Source organism: Trichinella spiralis (genome assembly GCF_000181795.1).
Source record: "Trichinella spiralis strain ISS 195 chromosome Unknown Scfld2159, whole genome shotgun sequence".
NCBI classification, from domain to species: domain Eukaryota; kingdom Metazoa; phylum Nematoda; class Enoplea; order Trichinellida; family Trichinellidae; genus Trichinella; species Trichinella spiralis.
Genome location: NW_003529098.1, coordinates 88,830 through 107,403, shown reverse-complemented (window position 1 = coordinate 107,403; position 18,574 = coordinate 88,830). Strand labels below are relative to the sequence as shown.

The window sequence follows — 18,574 nt, the reverse complement described above, 5'->3', positions numbered from 1 at the left end:
CATCACTAGAAATAAATACTTTTGTCAAATGCCCTAACGCAAATATTCTTTCTCTTTATGATTATTTTCATAAATTTAATACGCCACTGTTTAAAATTCTTTTCATTTAATGACAACTAATTTCATTTTCTACTATACACATTTTATTATACAAATTGCTGTTTCTGATTCTATTATAAAAAATGAAGCTAATTATATTTAAAAGTATGTAAAATCCATTACAAACTTGAAAGAAAACTCTACAGTAAGAAATATCATCTTTCTAACATCTACAAATTTTAATCATAAAAATAATGGAGATGGCAATTTTGATTTGAGATATTTCCATGAAAGAATAAAACAAACAAAACAAATTGGTTTCTCATGACAAAGTAAAATCAAACTTTAATTTCATTTTTTCTTTAAAAAATGATTATCAATTTGCCCGTTAATGATCATCAAAAATCAACAATCAATAATATGAGAAAAAATATCTGCAATTAGCATTAGACGAAGCCTTCTGAAAACAGTACTGTTCATATGCAAGCACACGCTCATTTCATTCATTGATTTTCTTCAATTATTTATGTATGAACAAGTACTTTTGCGTCATAAATTTATTAAAATTAAATTCTTGCCTCCGCCTAGGTTGGAATATTTTAACGGAAATGGAGGACGTGTAAATAATGATTATTCATATCATTCATTTTGAAAAATATTTGTTTCATAATTTGTCTCATATTTTTAGCAAATAATTCTTACACCAAAAGATGGAGCATGAAATTCGAATGAATTTAAATTTTTTAAATCTGCTTCTTGTGAATCATTAGGATTTGTATCGTTTCTACCACCACGTAAAGCATCAATGTTACAGTGAGTATTGCAAAATTTCATTAATAAATAAAATCAGTTTTGTTGATTTTTTGTTTGATTTTTAGGGAATTTTGTCTGCAAATTGTCAGAACATGTCGTAGTACACGAATTGAAATGCCGATCAGCCCAAAATTTTATGAACGAGCGCAAAAAAATGATAGCGTAGAAATGGTATTCAAAAGGTATTTCAAATGGTATTTCCTCATCTTAGGACTCCACTCTCAGGTAGGCGCAGGCGGCGTATGCAGCCTGAGACGCATCACCGAAGGTGTGGAGCTCCACTTTTCCCACCTGTCTCACACTGTGCGAATGCCAAAGCCTGCTAAGCTTGATTTGGGATAGTTTTTTCAGCTCTTCCTGCCAACTTCGCCATTGTTTTGAGATTTTAAGTGGGAGAGGCGAGTCCCAACTCAATTCCAGCGTCCACAGCGACTAACACATCATCTTGACTTGGACTGTGAATGGTGCAAGAAAGCCCAGTGGGTCATACACCTTGGCCGCCAAGCTTAGAAGCTGTTTATTTGTGGTTCTGGACTGAGTGGTTGAGTTCGCTGGTGGCCTGAAGGTGATGACGTCCTCATCCTTCAACCAGTATACACCGAGAGCCTTGCTGATTTCCCTTTCACCGGTTTCACACACTTCTGGTCTTGGAAGAGTGGCCAAAAGATCTACACGGTTACTGGCCCACTTCCTAAGGTGGAATCTACCTTTTCGTAGGAACACCGGTACTCTTCGAATCAACGCAGCTACCTCTGACTCCTCGTCCCAACTCATCACCAAATCATCAACATTCATGTTGGACAGGGCTCGCTTGATTATATCATCGCATTCCTCTGGGTTTCGTTCCGCATGTGCTTTAATCACATTCATTGCGAGGTAAGGATAACACGCTAACCCGAAACACACGGGTAAGGCGATACACTCGCACCGGAGAGTCCTGTACGCAGTTGCGCCACAGGAAACGACAAGAATCGCGGTCTTCCACCCAGAGTGCAACCTGCAGGTACATTCTCTCAATGTCAGCCTGCACTGCGATTTGGTACTGTCTGAAGCGGAGCGATCAACACCCACCAAATCGGATTGCAGATTAGGACCCGTTTCAAGGCATTGATTGAGCGAGACACTACCATATTTTGCCGACCCGTAAAACACTACTCGACATTTTAACTCACCGTCAACTGTCTTGTACACCGCATGATGTGGCAAGTACCAAGTTTTGCCATTCTGCTCGTGCTGGCTTGTCACTTCTTCTACCCATCCATTTCGGATGTATTCTTCGATCACCGTGCTGTACGCTAATTGTTTGGTTGGATCTTTCATGATGCTCCTTTCCACGGCTTTAGCTCCTTCCACAATTGACTTGGGATATTGTATTTGGCGAGGCATTCACCGGGCCAAACACGACCCATCCCAGCGTCGTTTCGATTGCTACCAGATCGTCATGGCCACCTCACAGGATCTTCTCGCTGAAAAATCGACCGTAGAAATCAAGATCGATCAGAATATGGATTGGGAGATTCATATCCCGTTCTTCTGGTAGGTGTAGCTGTTCTAGGTGTTTCCAGTCCTTGCTCAGGAAGGTCACCGATGAAATGTCATTACATATCTTAGTGAGCGTCAGGACTTCAATGGGTTGGTTGACTCCTTCGTGAGGATGGCTCTTCAAAGGACTTAGTCGTAGCTGAATTTTTCTGGAGGCTGCTGAGTGGCAGTGGATGCCATGTACTTCCTTCACTGTGATTGTTTCGATTGGTCCTGCAATTCTCAGGGTTTGTGCTACGTCTTCTCTCACCAGAGTCCTTTCTGCGGCGCTGTCGAAAAGACAGTTCACTGTCATTTGTTTTCCTTCGGCGCCATGTGCTATTCCGCGTTTTGTTTGGAAGCGTATTCTGGTGAGACCATGAGTGCTGGTGAGTAGAACGTTAGCATTTGCATCTGTTTTCTCTTCGAGAAGCGACTTCTTTTGGGTTGGTTGTTTCTCGTTGTCTGGATCTGATTATCTTCGAGTTTGTTGAATTGGGCTCATTGATGTTAGTAAACAGTGCAGGATCCAACCCCATCCTTTCAGTTTGCAGTCTGTCGCTCGATGTCCATGTTGCAAGCTTTTGAAGCACAGATGCAGGGTCCTGGCAGTTTTCTTGCGTTCTTCCAGCCCCTGGCTTAGAAATTGCTTGCAGTTTGGTAGACGGTGATTACCTCGGCACACTGAACATTTAGGAGTGATTGAAGAGTGGAGCGGATCGATCGTGGTGTGTTTTTGTATTTGTCTTCGAATGTTCTGTCGTGCCGGTGGGGACCGTGTTTTCCTGTTGGCCAAGTTGTCCGTGTGATCCATACAGACAGCTCGCTGACTGAGGATGTATAGAAACGCCTTCGATGTCAACCCTTCATCAGCAAGTTTGGTGCGGTGCTCCTTCCACTTCGTTCGAGTCAGTATCGGCAGCAAGTTGGTTAGCCTGGGCAACAGCATCCGAAAACCAGATATGAGCTTGGTGTCACGTGTGTCAATGTCTCTTCCAAGTGCGCGTATCTCCAACAGTTGGCTGTTGGTTTCGTCGTGTAACGGTAGCAGCTCTTTCGACTGTGGCTGGATGCTGGCTGCAATTCATGAAGACGGTTGATGTGGGCGTCCAAGATGTCGGTTGTTCTGTGAAAAAGATCATGAAGTAGTTTCACTAACTCTTCGTAATTCTCTGCCGTGACGGTCAGGCCGTTAGCGAGTTGGAGAGCTTCGCCAGATAGGCATGATTTCAGATGGACAAATTTGGTGACATTGTCGAAGTCCTTTATACGGTGCACGGCACCATCGAATTGGTCCCAGAATGCCTTGAATTCGAGAATGTCCCCGCTGTAGGTTGGTAGCTTCGGGATCTGGACAATGGCGTTCAGCGGCACGCATTCACTTTGATGTTGCATTGCGGTGTTGTGTGACAAGTCCGGCTGCTGGCTGGAGTTTTTTAGCAGATCGTTCGCTTTGCTTTGAAGCTGCGTAACTAGGTCCAGCAGCTGATCGTAGTCGGCAAGTGCCTTAGCCTTTTCGCTGTCAGGTAGTTCTTCTTGTCTCGCTCAGCGGAAGTTGATGAAGGCTTCTTTCTCTTCATCGACTGCGTTTATTGCATCGCGGATGGCAACCAAGTCTGATTCGTTGTCACACAGACGCTGCCATCGAAGGATTGTTGTTCCAATGAGTTTCTTTCCGTGTCAAAGGGGATGATCTTCTTCTTCCCGGGATGCCTCATGTTAGAACGTTGGCGATGAATCATGAACTTGATCAATAGGTCGCTGGGCAGTCGAGAATCCGGCTTGGAGGACCAAAATGTTAAGAAATCTTTCGTTTAAACTTGAAGATCTTTCCTGTAGTGGACTGTATAGGTTAATTATGGAAAATCAACAACGCAAGTGTGACTGAGATTTTATTTATTCAGAATAAATAGTGAGTAACAACAATGATGTAGTGAGAGAAAGTAGTTCAGACGGTTCCGTTTTCTTCGTATACGTTGGAAATGGTGTTGTTCCTTCCTCCCTCCTCACTCGTTTATACAGTGAAACTCCGATTATCCTATAATCGATTATCCGACCACCCGATTATCCGAACGCTTTTTGGCCGGCTAGATAAAATGCTTTGTTTTGGATATTAAATTCAACCTGCATTTTACTAATACTGTAACATTCTGTTGTTGGCTAATTTTTATATCCAGTATGTCCACTACTAGAAAAAGAAAGGTTTTGAGCTCAGAGCAAAAGCTAGAAGTGTGTAGACTTGTGGAGAATGGCGAGTCGTTCAGGAAAATTGCTGAGAGTTTTGGTGTGGGTCTGTCCACAGTTTCAGACATCTATCGCAGTCGACGTCAGCTACATGACTTTGTGTCGCTCATGGATGCTTCGAGTAGCTGTTCTTCACGAAAATCGATGAAAAAAGCGGCAAATAACGCACTTGATTCAGCGGCAGCGGTATACATGTGGTTCCTCCAGAAACGCGCACTTGACCAACCAATAAGTGGTCTGATTTTACAAGAAAAAGCACTAGATTTCAGTACTAAGCTTAGTATTGATAATTTTGTAGCCAGTTCAGGATGGCCAAGAAACTTTCAAAGACAGCATTGCTTACGCGAGCTTAAAAGTCACGGTGAAAAGTTGCTGCTGAAATGCTTCATGCTTGAAATTCAGCTTGCAGTGGATGGACCAGCAGAATGAATTCAGCGCTACTCAGCTTATGGTAGTAATTTAGAATTTGCAAAAGGAATTTAACGCTGAACGCAGCAGTAAGGGAGATTAGAATTAGCAGTCTTGAATTTTCTTAGCTTTTCCACTATTCCGGTTTATTTGTCTAGCTCAGTCAGTTATGTTTGGCTTTATGCCCAATAGGACTTTGCTTCCTGATTCTGATGTATATCTCGTTTCTTCTTGTATTAGTAATACTGGTATTGACATCTATGAAAAATACGGCCCGTTTACAGTTCAGAATTTCAGCAAGCAAAAAATTTCAGATTCACGACCATATCTGATATTTCATTCATCAGTTTCTTGTGATGAATCATTACAACAGGCAAGCAAATACTGTTCAATAGAATGTGCACCAAGGTTTATTTCGCCCATCATCTAATAATTCTTGAACGCAAAGCACTGAACTCAAATGCAAGGCCAAAAATAAAAATAAATTAGATGGTTTTGAATTTCATTTTAAATAATCATTTTGCAACATTTAATTTTCATTTCTCATTTTATCTTCAGTCGAAGATCAACTTCTGATATTTCTTGTGGCACTAATGCATTTTGTTGATACTGGCAGAATAAAATTAATCACACACAAATGGCGCACGAATGCTAACATCAATGAACGTGATGACCACTGCAGAGTGAATTTGAAGCAGCTTTAACAGCTTTTCCGCTTGATGCAGTCAATCGCTTCCTTTCTGCTTTCAAAGTGTTTTACTTTTATTTATCCGAGTTCATCAGATAAATTTCGTTTTAGCTAGCAATTAAATGAAATTTATGTATAAGATGCTTTTCCAATTGTCAAAAAATGTTCTGAAGAGTAGCTAGAGGTGATTTTAATACAAAGGGAAAGTCAACAAGTGACAAATTACCCACCGCTGCAGTTCTGAGTTAAAATTAGGACTGGCAATTGCTAATTTTTGTTAGCATCAAATTACATTTTTAATTTCCGTCTGACTCTTCTCTCAAAATTTTCCTGCTAGCAATCAAAGAATTTTACTTTCAACTTCAGAAAATTTTGACCTCTTTCATCAGTATTATTGTTTTCCTTCGTATATTTTATTTAAATAAAAAGTTAAAAATCTGCAATATTATTTACAAATCAAAAAAATTTACTTATATATTTGGTGTAAATTGTAAACTTTCTATTTCAACATCTGAACAAAACCGACTAGTGCGTTGATGAACACTTAAATTGCCATCTGTTTTCATTTGCATTTGCAACCTTTCAACGTTTATTTCAATGGTAACAAAATATTTAAATATTCCGCATCAAAAGCAGAGCCTATGATGTAGCTGATCTGTTTGATGTTGCATTTCAAATTACATTTGAACTTGGTTATAAGTGAGCATGGAATTTGGCTAGAATTTTCATGCACTTATCCATTATTTTATGGTTTAATTAACTACAGGGATTTTTTTCAGCCAAAATCTTATGCAGTTTTCTAATGTGCACTTAACCAAGTTCGAATGCATTGGCTACTTTATAAATCTTTGTGTGACATGCTAACAATTATACCTATTATTTTTCTGGAGATTTAAATTGTGGAAGCTCCCAAATCAGGTAAATATTCATATTCTATGGATAAGCTGCAGCTGTAGCTACCTTTAATATTTTTTGTGATGTAATGCGATTATGCTGTTGCTACTCTGCGATACTTTCCGCTTAAGAATTCCCACCAAACTTGGCGTAATGCAAATGGCCAAGAAAAAACGTAGTGCTATGATGTCTGCATATATAGTCGCCATGTAGCACTTGAAGCATTGGCTCCCTTTACCATTTTGTGATATCGTGAGATTATACTTTCTGTACTCTGGGATGCTTTCCACGTCAATGTTCTTACCAAACTTGGCTTAATTTAACGGTGTAGGAAAAACATACAACAAAGATATCTTAATACAATTCATCAGCACATGATTTAAATTTTGAGTAACCACTGCAGCAATTTTTTTGTGACTTGGTGTGATCATATGCATTATCGTAGAGAGATTTTAAACCGGGACGCTCCCAAAAACGTGCCAAAGACCACCATCTTGTCTACATTAAATTTATCAGGATATTTCCCATATTCCCTGGATAAGCTTTTGCAGTAGCTGCCCCTAATATTTTTATGTGACACAGTGTGACTATGCCTTTTATACTCTGGGAGACTTTCCTCGTATGATTTTCTACCTAACTTCCAGCGTAAGCTGTAAAACTTGGGTCTAATGCAGAAAGTATTAGAACTAGACATCTCTAGATCCTTATGGTTACAGGCGTGTTCCATTTGTGACAAACGTTCCATTTATTCTATTGTATATTTGTAAATTCAGACGACGAGAACCTCAGATAAGAACTACTGTGGCTAATACCTGAAGATTAGTAGTAACCAGTGGTGCCGTATGTACTTTTGGTTTTGGACTTCTTTAAAGAAGCTTTGCTAATCTTCTTTCTCAGTGACTTGGTTGTCACTGTTGTTTAATCGCTTGTTTTTATTTTTTTGTAGTTTTCTTTGCTGTATTTACTCTTTTATAAACCGTTATCTTACATATAACGTCTTGTTGTTGACATGTAATGCCAAACACGCCCTCATAGTGCCCTGAAGGTAATAAAAAACCGCTGAAGGCAAAGTCTGACTCGTTACAAATGGGCGCCTGCTAGGGAGACGGCAATTCCACACATCCTGCAGCCGTTCAACCAACATATTGGCGCCCGCCAGTGTTGTTTTCATCTGGTACAGAACCTAACCGATGGATAGCACCCTTGGATATATTTTTCAGGGTAAGTGCTTTACTACGCTGCCAGTGGGCAGTTGCTTCGCTTACCCACATGGATTCCGCCATTCAGGAAAAATTTACTGCCAGTTTGGAAGACAATGTGAAACTCTACGAGGTACTGAAAGCAGACCTGAGAATGTTCATTGCATGAAGTAGCATCTCAGATTTCAGCCCCCTGAAATGTCCATCGCTTTGTTTCTGCTTTTGAAATGGTTGACATTCTTTGAAACAGTATTTTTGAACGCAGATGGATAAAAGTAAAGCATTTGCTAACTAAAGCATAAAGGATGTTGGATAAAGGAGAACTAACTATTCCGTTCATCAGATAAATGATGACTTAAGTAGCAATTATATGAGATTTTTGTATAAGATGTTTTTCCGTTTGTGAGAAACTCTTCTGATGAGTTCCTAAAGGGATTTGGTTTTAATATCTAAAATAAACTGACTACTCAGTTGGCAAAACATTAAAGTAGCAATTCTTACATGATGATGGTTCATTATTCAAGATCAAAATCAAAAATGGTCTGCATTTCGAAATCTTTCTACTGAACAACATTGAAAGCAACAAAAATTATTTTTCATCTCAAGTTCACTCCATGATGAGTGCGTCCGTTATTTTCATCTAGCACTGCATGTTCTCCCAAAATATGGTCATTGCTAATCTTCATTGGCAGACATGATGCACATATTAATCTTTCATTTGCCGCTGTAACTTTCGTTCCTACTGTTAACCCTTTGTTGGATTGTTGGGGTACATCCTTGTACGCGTATAACCGCTGGGCTGACGTCGCTGTCTCTATTGATTCAGTCATTGATTTCCTTACAGTGTAAAGAAGCGATTGCAGGGGAATGGCATCACGTTTCTGAAGAACGATATCCATTAAATTTCTGCCACATTCTATCAAAAACAGCAAAAAAAGCATATGCATCAACAAACAACCATTATAAAAATCATTCATTTTCTTTATACATTATGTCATTCATTCTTCGGTTGATGTTAACGTCCAATTTTAAAATATTGTAAAGTGTTTCACGCAAATAATTTGTATTACTAAGTTTTTCCGTTCTTTGAAGCGTTTTTTGGATTGGAAAGTTTCTACCATTGTCGCGCCTTCTTAAATGTTCAAATGTCAATGTTCCTTTTTGGGAACATGATATTTGATGTCCAATATCTCTGTAAGGAAAAAATATGCTATATCGGAAATAAACAAATATCAGAAGCTAAAAAATAGGACTTTTCTAACCTGTCTCACTCTCTTTTAGATTTTTATTTAAAAAAATTGGTGTCAACTGCATGTAATTAACATAGAATGTAGAAGAAGAAATTTTCTATCAAATAAATATTATTTCATTATTTTATGGCAATGTGACAGCTAATGGGATGGTTGCAAAGTTTGGAACATTGGCATTTGGCGTTAATAAAAATCACGTATTCCACACCAAATAGTCTCTGAGTATAAGTACAGCTCAAGATAGTTTTTCAGGTCACAGCGGACATTAATGATGAGATCTACACCTCTGTTCTAGCAATTTCAATTAAATGAACCCAATAAGTATCATTTTAATTTATTTTGATAATTACTTTTACTTTGCACCACTATATTAAAGAACTGACGCAAAAAGGAATAAAGGCTACGGGTACAGTTCGAAATGCCAGAATACGCGACTGCCCCCTTATGAAACCTGAAATAATAATGAAAAAATGCCGAGGATATTTCTAACATGCATCTGATGGAAAATGTATGTGCGTCGATGGAATGACAACACTGCAGTAACCATTTCATCCAATTATTATACGCATTTTCCGGTTGGAACTATAAAAAGATTTTCAAGAACTGTAAAGAAGCATGTCGATGTAGCAGAGCCAAACATCATACGGCAGTACAACCAATTTATGGGTGGTGTGCATGTGATGGATAAAATGTTACCTAGTTACGGGCCGAAAATCAAAAAATGGTGGTGGAATTTATTTTCACATGCGTTGAATATGGCCGTAGTGGCAGCTTGGAAATTGCACATAGAGCTACATACAGCACCCAGTAACCAGCTGCCACATTTAGAGTTACGTAAGAAGCCACCCGGGGCCACGGTCACACTTACCAATAAGCCTCCGGACATCTCACGGACACTACCTCCAATCATGTACCCAAGGACGATGTACAGTTTGCCAAAAAAACTGCAGAAATGAATGTGTTCAATGCAAAAAAGGCTACAGTGAAATTGTTTTCCGTTTTACCACGGTTGAACATAATTTTATTTTTATATTTCTACGGTAGAAATAAATTTATATTATCCACAATGTGACGTGAAGTATGAAACTTTTAATATTGGATTATTGGGAAAATTGTTATGTCCAATTGCCAATGTTCCCATGTGGGAACATGCCAAAAAAGTACATTATTTCAATCAGAATGAAGTGGAATTAATATATGTACCTTAGATCCTTCTTATTAAGCCAATTTTAAAATATTGAAACCCTCACGCAAAAGGAACCTAATTCAGTCAACTAGCTTCTTAACAGTTTTCTCCTGGGTTCCACAAATTGTTCAACAATTGTATTAAACCCAAAACCCACTCTATTATCTTCACATTTCATTTGCCACACTAATTATCTTAATTGAAACTACTATAAATTTAGTCCAAACCGCAGATATACATTTTCCATCGTCGACAGCATTCAAATTCCATCCCAATTCGTGTAACTACTCATCATTTTTGCGTGCTTCACTTATATCCACTAACATGCGATGATATCATCTTTTCATAGTTTATTCTGTATATATTACAAAGAAAATATCAACGAAAAACCACCGTTAACATGATCGAGAATAAAACAGATGAAGGAAGATTTTCATTTCAACGTTCGACAAATAATGCGTACACAATTTCAACTCAAACAAACTGATAATCGATTAACGACTATCCGCAAAATTTTAACACACCTAACAAATCACGAATAATAATTTAATAAATAATATGTCAATAAAAGTCATCATCTGCTCATTGTTCCGCCGGAAATCAAACGGACCCGAACGAAATGCTACAGAAGCGTGCAAGTGCTGTACAACAAAATGATAATTAAAATTTTTCAAAGCTTGTTTTGAATGTGAAATAAAACATGCGCATCAACAACAACAAACCGGTAATTTAATATTGCACTGTATTTTTTTAACATTTATGATTTTAAAGTAAGAATAAGAAAACATGAACACAAAAAATATGAAAAGTATGACGAGCAAATTAACAAATAATTTAAAAAGAAAAAAGAAGTTTGATTTGTACAATGATACATAAATTTTTCCATTATTATTTTTTTATAAAACGTAATAGTGAAAATAATATTCGTGTAGTGTTCAAGAACGTTGCATTACGAGGTAATGATATGAATTTTTAGAAAATATTTAAAAAATAAAAATTACTGATTATTAATAGTTGGCTAATTTTTAATTATTATGCTCTATTTTTTAATTTGTACTTGTTTTATTCAAGTAGATTTAGATTTAAACAGTAGTCTCTATACGTTGAAAATGAGAAAAGCACAAATTCCAATGCTATAACCAGTTTCATATTATTCTATTATATTCTATAACGTAATATGAATATTGAATTGAATTGTATTGTATTGCATCATCTTAAAATAATGTTCAAAATTGGATGATTTGTTTCTAATCATTGAACAATTTCAATTAATCAGTTTGTGCAAAAAATAGCAAATGTGCCAAATTTGTCTCGAAAATCAGACATTTGGATTATATTTTTTTGATATGTCATGTTTTGAAAATGTTCAATGCAAACGTTATTGATCAAAAACAGGAAAAAGGAAAAATTAAAAAGCGCAGAGAAAAGTTATGCTACAGTTAAGGTGTTTGAAAACAAAATAAAACAAATAAACAAATAATACAAGCTAATCAACAAGTTAACAAACAAAGCAACAAAACAATGTTCATAAATGAAAAATTTGGCTTGAAAATTAGCATACCTTGAACTGTGCGATGATTTTACACTTTGGTAAATGATCACGTCAACAGCAAGAAGCAGCTCTTGCTTGCATTTCGCTTTGCTTCTCTTTTGTAAGCAGTAAATAGTACAGCCCGTGTATTTTGATGTGTCTCTGGTATTCTTCAACCATGTGAAATTCTCTTTTACACTCGGGACAAACCATTTTTGGCTCATCAATGTTCATCTCATGTTGTTCACATTTGTGAACAATCATTCGAAAATTTGAATAACTTTTTTCACCACAAAAAAAACAGTCAAACTTTTTCAATGCACAATTTGCTCCTGTAGCGTCAAGATGCTGCAAAAGTCTATTGCACTGTGAGATTTTTTCTAAAATCAATTAATCAAAACAAACACACCCACATGTATATATATATATATAATTGTGTTCTCTCTTTTAATATTAAATTCATTAAAAAATTTTTTAATTTTCACTTATTAAATTTTTGATTGTAAAATAACACTACAACAATATGCATTTATTACAACACTACAATAATATTCATATTTACGTGAACTTTTGCACAGTGAAAATTCAATTATTAACTATAGTGAATCTGAACTTTTTTCCAAAATTTACATATTAAAATTTCTAATGATTCCAGTAAAAAAGGTGTAAACTTTTGTAACCTGCACAGAATAGTCTAATATCAGAACAGAAATTAAATGAATGCAATTTTCCCATTTACGATTATGTTAATTACTAGTAAAATTTTTATTCAAATTTTGTTACTTTAAGTTCAAAAATATTTACACTGTATACCTGTTTCTTGAATAGAATATGTTGACATAAGATGAAGCAAACTTTCTGTAATAATCACATCCTCATTTGTGCCTAAATTGTATAAGCAAATGAACACCATAATACCAGGCTGTGCAAATAGCATACTTACGAGAGGTAAAAAATCTGTGCAATTTGTTAACAAATTCTTTGGTCGCTGTTGGACTTCTCTGCTTCACCAATGTTAACGAAAGTTTGACACGTATGGGCTCCCACGCGGTAATAATATCATCACTCAATTCTTCAAAAACATCATCAACTAAATGAAAAATGAATAGTAATTTTTAAATTTACAATTAACATTTTTATTTCACTGTGTTCTTTCTTGATCTCTTGCAATATCCCATTTTCAGAAGCCGTCATGTATTTCATTAGGGTTCTGTTCACAGAAACAAAACTGATGCAAAAAATACAAAACACTAATGCACTTGTTGAATTTATCAGTCAAGAAAACCCTGAAACAAAGAATGCCAAATTATGAATCACTTGTGAATAATAACAAAATGTGTTACAAAAGCTTTCATTAAAAACAGTATGGAAAAATCTATCCAAATACAGTTGTAGAATTATATATATATATATATATATATATATATATATATATATTAGTAAAAAGTTATAAATTCATAAAAAATCATACATTTTACAACTGAAAACTTTGTGAGGAGTTGAAAAACAATGGGAATTTCTATTTAAAATTAGATCATACAATTCAACAAAAAGAAATGACAGTAATCAAGAATAAAGTATAAGAGAAGGACAAGCCACTGAATATTTACAAAACACTGTGCAACTGTAAAGAATTTCCAGGTGAATACTGTAGATAATTATCTGTTAATTGTGCATTTCTTGTGAGAAACATTTTAAATAAAAGCATTAAATGTTAGTCACAATAAAAATTTTTTGATGAACCATTTGAAACAGCCGAACCAGAATGAACAGATTTTGTGAACAATTTATTTGCTTACTTGGTTGGAAATCCATACATTTTAGTGCATACATGTAGCTTCCGTATGGTAATTCATTTTATCAAACGTTACAATTTATAATTGATGATCGCATTGTATCTGAACAAAATGTACGCTTTCTGCCACGCTAATGCATAGGCATTATGTAATAGAAAATATGAGAAGAAAATTAACAATTTCTCATAGTAAACATATTTGACAGATTAAAATAAAGATTTATTCAAACAGAAAGTCAATTCATTTGAACAATCATTACATACTACTGTGAGAAACTAATTTTAATTTGCAGATTGTTCTACAGTAAATGATAATAAGGATATTCATGTTTGTGTTTAATTATAAAGCTTTTGCGTAAAAGAGATCAAAGTGGATACCGGCGTTGTGCAGGTTCGTTTATTTTTCAAGCAAATCATTGATCATATCACTGAAAATCATGAATACAATAATAACGGATATTTTATGGTTAATTGTCATAACTGTGGGAGATTTTTTTTCATTACTGATTACAAAATGAATAACACAAATTGTAAATGGCAAAATTGGTGGACTGATCTGAACTGATAATGAAGGTTACCAGTGTTGAATTGAATAATGGAAAGTGAACAATGAAACATCCCTAACTATAACTCGAATATCAATTTATCAGTTATAATTGAAATGCTTACTGGATGTTCGTTACAAAAAATGTACCTTCCAAGCAGTGAATAATAAGCAAATGTTAAAAAGTGAACAATATTATTAACTTTGGAACTGTGCAAAATTGTAAACACAGTACACATCGAACAACAGTATACTTATGCTAAAAAACAACAAAACTATTATTTATTGATTAATATTGACCATCAACATTATGCATTTTACGATTATTGTTTTTGTTACTGTTATTATTATTATTATTATTATTTTTATTATTATTATTATTATTAGTAGTAGTAGTAGTAGTAGTAGTAGCTTCATTTTAATTATGTCTTTCCAAATCGAAAATTCGAATATACCCTTTTAAAATGTACATACAAACATGCTCATGTTGTAAAATTAGTTTTTTTATACATATTTTCAAGTTCAGACTGTAGGATATTATTGAAAAAGCAGAATATCTGAAATGAAAATGAAAAGCAATTAATTTTGCAAAAAATTTCAATAAGTAAAGGCATAAATTAGCATGAAAAACAAGCAAATTTCAGTTTGTTGAAGTTATGCGCGCATGGTTCTTTTTTCAACAAGTAAAAATTGCTGAACTATAGGAACACGTGAACATTTTCAAAAAGGTCAAAAACCAGTTGTGTCGCATTTGAATAAAATATTTTCCCTTTGCTTTTTGACATTCCATTCTGCTTTCTGTATCATTTGTGATCAACTGCCATGTGCCATCTTATAGATAAATTTACAAAAATGTGTCAAAATTCGGCAAATGAAATTTTATTTCTTTTACTAATTTATTTTTTTTTCAAAAAATAATATCAAATATTTTACATTGCATTATTTTTTTTCTTCATTTATGTGTAAAGAAGTTTCAATTGAAACAATTTATTTAATTGCATGAACACGAAATGCAAAATCCGATCAACACAAACGAATGCCCCAGAATAATCTGATGTTAACCTAATAATAACAAATCTGTGCGATGACCTTTCGACCTCACAGTTCACGTTCAATACAGTATTTCTGGCAGAATATGCAAATCGTATTGGATTTCTTTTTTTTATTGTGAAAAAATATATATATATATATATATGCAAATGAAGATGAAAAGTCAAATGGGGAAAAAGTACCATTTTTAAGCGTTTCAACGACGATAGAAAAAAGAAAAACAAACACGCTATATAGAATTACACTTGATCACTTGAAATGTTCGTTTTCTCTTCTTCTTCTTCTTCTTTAATTCGGTTTTATTTTTCAACGTGACTATTAAATTTTATACAAATTGTTTTTTTTCTTATTTATACAAAATGTACAATCAATTCATTTCACGGTTGAATTTTTGATTATGCTGGAAAATTTCACATTGTACTTTTTCTTTTGTTCCATACAAAATTTGCAAAAACTCCCCCACAATGCTGCTGCGTTTAATGTTTTATAAAAGTAAGAAGAAATAGCATCATCTTCAAATATCGTTTCACAAATTATCAATATTCAATTAAAAAACAAAAATCAACAGTTACTTGCCAATAGTTGAACCACTACAACCAACTTTTTACTAGTCCAATTTTGACATCTCCCAGTTGAAATCAATTCAAATTGAATAATATTGTTTGTTGTAGTTGTTGTTCGAAGGTCCGTTGGTAAAATTCTTATTGCAATTATTCCACCACAGTACGCCCAAATCGAATACAACCGATGCATCATAATGCGACACGAACTTTTTATTTCGCTGTAATAATTCATAAATTAATCAATCGATTAATCATACAGATCGACAAATAACCAAAAACAAACACCAAGCAGGTGCTGATTCGTTTTTCGTTCAAATCGTTACGCCAATTGTTGACAAATCAACTTTTGCACTGTTTCCAACTCTTTGCCAGAAAAATTCTTTTAAACTCTTCTTATTCGTTCAATTAAAATACCATTTTCCAGAAGTTCGTTTTGCAATTTTTATACCGATTACTTTTGCAACAATTATTCCATCCATTTCATCCATTATTAGCTTCTGTGATCATCAACACTGAACGAATTCACGTGCAAAATTGACATTTCAACTTGACAAACCCCAACATCTATCTACCTATCAATAAAGTGCACGCAAACAAATAATCAACCTCACTTCTGCCACAAAATTTATCCATTACACAATTTCCATATGCACGAAAGAGAAAAAAACAACAACAAAAAATTATATTTAAAATATTAAAAAAATCATCAACAAATTTGCTCGTTGATTTCGTACATTTGAAAACCATTTTCAAATAAAAATTTTCCAATACCAACTGTTAGAAAACTTATTAAATCATTTTATCACCATGCATGTACACGTAATGAGCACGTGTACAATTAAGTTGAAAAAAATGATTACGCATGAATACAAAGTCGTTTTAATTCACTGTTCTAATTCGTTGAAAGAATTTGCATATCTTGTTTGAAAAAAAAAAAAATTTCCACTTGATTTTAATTGTCCAGTTGATTGTTTGTTTTTGCCATTTTATGTGCTGCGTTTTCACTTGTGCTCAACTTTGCGTCATGCGAAAAACCCAACCTCAGAAACTTATCAACAGTGCAACTTTTCTCGACTTAATTCTTTTTCTGCTTGCTTTCCATCATTCATATCAACACGCCTCCATTATCAATATGATATTTTTTTGATATTATATTAAAAGTATCCGTAAAAAAAAAACAATAATGGAACAATTTAGCTTTATCTGTGTGCAATCTAAATTGTAAAAAGCATCTCACTTACCAAACTGACCACTTGGTTTCCTTCATTCTTCATTTTAATAATCCGATACTGTAATAATAAATCGACTTATTAGTTAATGCAGAACAAATCACTCTGCATCCATCGCAAGCTGATCATTTTGCATCAAAACACGCTGCAGCTCACATCAAATGCAGCTGTTTTGAAATAAAATAAATGCACGGATCATGATCAGAGAACTGTCCCAAATGTTAAATTTAATTACGTAAGTCTAATAAAAAGATGACAAGTTGAATGGAATTTGAGCAGAAAAATTTGCTACGGGAAATGGAAATGTATAAATAGCAATAACTTATGACTCGAGTGAGCGCATCTCAAAGCAGTAAAACAACTGACTGAGCAAGCGGACAAACGAAAACTCTTCCAACCAATCCGATACAAGCCAAAAAACAACCAATCGATAAAGTGAACACGGTATTGTATTAATCAATCATGATTTCTTCAGCTGCTATAAATCTGCACAACAAAAACCACTGTTATAATTAAACGGCTAATAAGACCCGAAAAGTAGTTTTAAAGAATGCAAAGTTCACATTCAACATAACTCATCATTATAATGATAAGCTATGAGCGTTTGACGCTGGTTAGTTAGTAGCAAATTCACTTTTTTGTCACATCTTCGATCCAACCTGCATTACGGAATTATTTACAACGGTTGCACTGGGCTGAAAAAAGGTGGAATTTTATTGCAACTTAACAACATATATGCCGGTTGCGTTGATTTGATCACTCGCAAAGTTGCAAACAAATTCTTTACTATTCATCTCCCGTTGAATGATTTACAATAATTTCACTTTTCATATGCCTTGAAATTACATTTCTCCAAAATGATTATATATTAGAAAAATATTTCAATTCTAAACATGATATTAACAAATTTAAGAAAAATACAACTGCTAGTAATAAATAATTAAAATTTTAAAATACACAGTTCAATTCCATGATAAAATGATCACAATATTATAATTATGGAAAACTTCCGTCAAAGTTACTAATCAGTGAAAGTTCCGTCGTTCAAACAATGGACCAAATTTAGCAATATTCATGTCATTCCCATGTGTTGCTGCATCGAGTACCGCAATCTCCGTACAAATGCCATCGGCAACGTTCCTTTTATTGCTCATTTTAACACATCTCCCATTACTGGTTTCGCAGTTCACAGCATCTTCTAAAGTAGTAGTAGTATCATATTCCAATTTTTCCATTTCACGTTCATTCGTATGACCAAACATTACTGACAACTAGCAATCTCAATGACCATTTTATATTTGACATAAGTCGTACCGTACATAAAACTGAGCAGCTGATGCAATGCTGCAGATTGGCATTTTAATCCACTTATTTTAATTTACTATTCAACTTAGCTAATGTTACACTCCTGGATTCCCAAAGTGCCGAATAAAATTTTTTATTGTTTTTTTCATTTCTTTGCATTCGACAGATCAACGAATCATAAATGCGTTACTCTTTTGTCTGAATATCAAACAATTCAAACAATTAACCTTTCAACGAGATGCTACAGATCAATAATCGAACATCAATAATCATTTCAATAAAATAGCTATAACCTCCGTGTTTGCTTAAATACAT

General features: G+C 34.6%; 8 protein-coding genes across 8 annotated transcripts; 2 read left to right on the top strand and 6 right to left on the bottom strand.

Moving 5' to 3' along the window:
• Positions 1-1,284: 1,284 nt before the first annotated feature.
• Tsp_11950 (Tas retrotransposon peptidase A16 superfamily) lies at positions 1,285-3,768 on the bottom strand. Its single transcript, XM_003368667.1, has 4 exons — positions 3,533-3,768; positions 2,908-3,446; positions 2,307-2,838; positions 1,285-2,140 (listed from the first exon to the last, which is right to left on the bottom strand). The coding sequence occupies exons 1-4, from the start codon at positions 3,766-3,768 to the stop codon at positions 1,285-1,287; spliced, it is 2,163 nt and encodes a 720-aa protein (XP_003368715.1).
• A 783-nt stretch (positions 3,769-4,551) lies between these two features.
• Positions 4,552-5,046, top strand: Tsp_11949 (tigger transposable element-derived protein 2). Its single transcript, XM_003368666.1, has one exon. It carries the CDS (start codon positions 4,552-4,554, stop codon positions 5,044-5,046), a length of 495 nt encoding a protein of 164 aa, XP_003368714.1.
• Positions 5,047-6,961: 1,915 nt separating this feature from the next.
• Positions 6,962-7,352, bottom strand: Tsp_11948 (conserved hypothetical protein). The gene is made up of 2 exons (XM_003368665.1): positions 7,110-7,352; positions 6,962-7,072 (listed from the first exon to the last, which is right to left on the bottom strand). Exons 1-2 carry the CDS (start codon positions 7,350-7,352, stop codon positions 6,962-6,964), a joined length of 354 nt encoding a protein of 117 aa, XP_003368713.1.
• Positions 7,353-8,402: 1,050 nt separating this feature from the next.
• On the bottom strand, positions 8,403-8,705 carry Tsp_11947 (conserved hypothetical protein). Its single transcript, XM_003368664.1, has one exon. The coding sequence runs from the start codon at positions 8,703-8,705 to the stop codon at positions 8,403-8,405; it is 303 nt and encodes a 100-aa protein (XP_003368712.1).
• Positions 8,706-9,562: 857 nt separating this feature from the next.
• On the top strand, positions 9,563-10,012 carry Tsp_11946 (putative piggyBac transposable element-derived protein 3). Its single transcript, XM_003368663.1, has one exon. The coding sequence runs from the start codon at positions 9,563-9,565 to the stop codon at positions 10,010-10,012; it is 450 nt and encodes a 149-aa protein (XP_003368711.1).
• A 754-nt stretch (positions 10,013-10,766) lies between these two features.
• Tsp_11945 (hypothetical protein) lies at positions 10,767-12,967 on the bottom strand. Its single transcript, XM_003368662.1, has 6 exons — positions 12,919-12,967; positions 12,717-12,863; positions 11,984-12,153; positions 11,804-11,943; positions 10,943-10,982; positions 10,767-10,883 (listed from the first exon to the last, which is right to left on the bottom strand). Exons 1-6 carry the CDS (start codon positions 12,965-12,967, stop codon positions 10,767-10,769), a joined length of 663 nt encoding a protein of 220 aa, XP_003368710.1.
• Positions 12,968-15,805: 2,838 nt separating this feature from the next.
• Positions 15,806-16,999, bottom strand: Tsp_11944 (putative folate synthesis protein). The gene is made up of 2 exons (XM_003368661.1): positions 16,967-16,999; positions 15,806-15,943 (listed from the first exon to the last, which is right to left on the bottom strand). The coding sequence occupies exons 1-2, from the start codon at positions 16,997-16,999 to the stop codon at positions 15,806-15,808; spliced, it is 171 nt and encodes a 56-aa protein (XP_003368709.1).
• A 980-nt stretch (positions 17,000-17,979) lies between these two features.
• Positions 17,980-18,574, bottom strand: Tsp_11943 (hypothetical protein). The gene is made up of 2 exons (XM_003368660.1): positions 18,487-18,574; positions 17,980-18,218 (listed from the first exon to the last, which is right to left on the bottom strand). The coding sequence occupies exons 1-2, from the start codon at positions 18,572-18,574 to the stop codon at positions 17,980-17,982; spliced, it is 327 nt and encodes a 108-aa protein (XP_003368708.1).

What these genes read in the sequence shown, in the direction of transcription:
- Tsp_11950 (XM_003368667.1), bottom strand. Translation starts at nt 3,768, where the DNA reads ATGCAACATCAAAGTGAATGCGTGCCGCTGAACGCCATTGTCCAGATC. An exon ending in ACGGCAGAGAATTACGAAGA is followed by an intron (nt 3,447 to 3,532) that starts GTTAGTGAAACT and finishes AATTGCAGCCAG; the next exon opens with CATCCAGCCACAGTCGAAAG. An exon ending in CTGCAAACTGAAAGGATGGG is followed by an intron (nt 2,839 to 2,907) that starts GTTGGATCCTGC and finishes AATCAGATCCAG; the next exon opens with ACAACGAGAAACAACCAACC.
- Tsp_11947 (XM_003368664.1), bottom strand. Translation starts at nt 8,705, where the DNA reads ATGGATATCGTTCTTCAGAAACGTGATGCCATTCCCCTGCAATCGCTT.
- Tsp_11944 (XM_003368661.1), bottom strand. Translation starts at nt 16,999, where the DNA reads ATGAAGAATGAAGGAAACCAAGTGGTCAGTTTG. An exon ending in GAAACCAAGTGGTCAGTTTG is followed by an intron (nt 15,944 to 16,966) that starts GTAAGTGAGATG and finishes GAATTATTACAG; the next exon opens with CGAAATAAAAAGTTCGTGTC.
- Tsp_11943 (XM_003368660.1), bottom strand. Translation starts at nt 18,574, where the DNA reads ATGTATTTAAGCAAACACGGAGGTTATAGCTATTTTATTGAAATGATT. An exon ending in CTGTAGCATCTCGTTGAAAG is followed by an intron (nt 18,219 to 18,486) that starts GTTAATTGTTTG and finishes GCTAGTTGTCAG; the next exon opens with TAATGTTTGGTCATACGAAT.
- Tsp_11945 (XM_003368662.1), bottom strand. Translation starts at nt 12,967, where the DNA reads ATGACGGCTTCTGAAAATGGGATATTGCAAGAGATCAAGAAAGAACAC. An exon ending in ACATTGATGAGCCAAAAATG is followed by an intron (nt 11,944 to 11,983) that starts GTTTGTCCCGAG and finishes ACATGGTTGAAG; the next exon opens with AATACCAGAGACACATCAAA. An exon ending in AAATCATCGCACAGTTCAAG is followed by an intron (nt 10,983 to 11,803) that starts GTATGCTAATTT and finishes AAAAAAATACAG; the next exon opens with TGCAATATTAAATTACCGGT.
- Tsp_11946 (XM_003368663.1), top strand. Translation starts at nt 9,563, where the DNA reads ATGTATGTGCGTCGATGGAATGACAACACTGCAGTAACCATTTCATCC.
- Tsp_11949 (XM_003368666.1), top strand. Translation starts at nt 4,552, where the DNA reads ATGTCCACTACTAGAAAAAGAAAGGTTTTGAGCTCAGAGCAAAAGCTA.
- Tsp_11948 (XM_003368665.1), bottom strand. Translation starts at nt 7,352, where the DNA reads ATGGAACGTTTGTCACAAATGGAACACGCCTGTAACCATAAGGATCTA. An exon ending in AATATCCTGATAAATTTAAT is followed by an intron (nt 7,073 to 7,109) that starts GTAGACAAGATG and finishes CGTTTTTGGGAG; the next exon opens with CGTCCCGGTTTAAAATCTCT.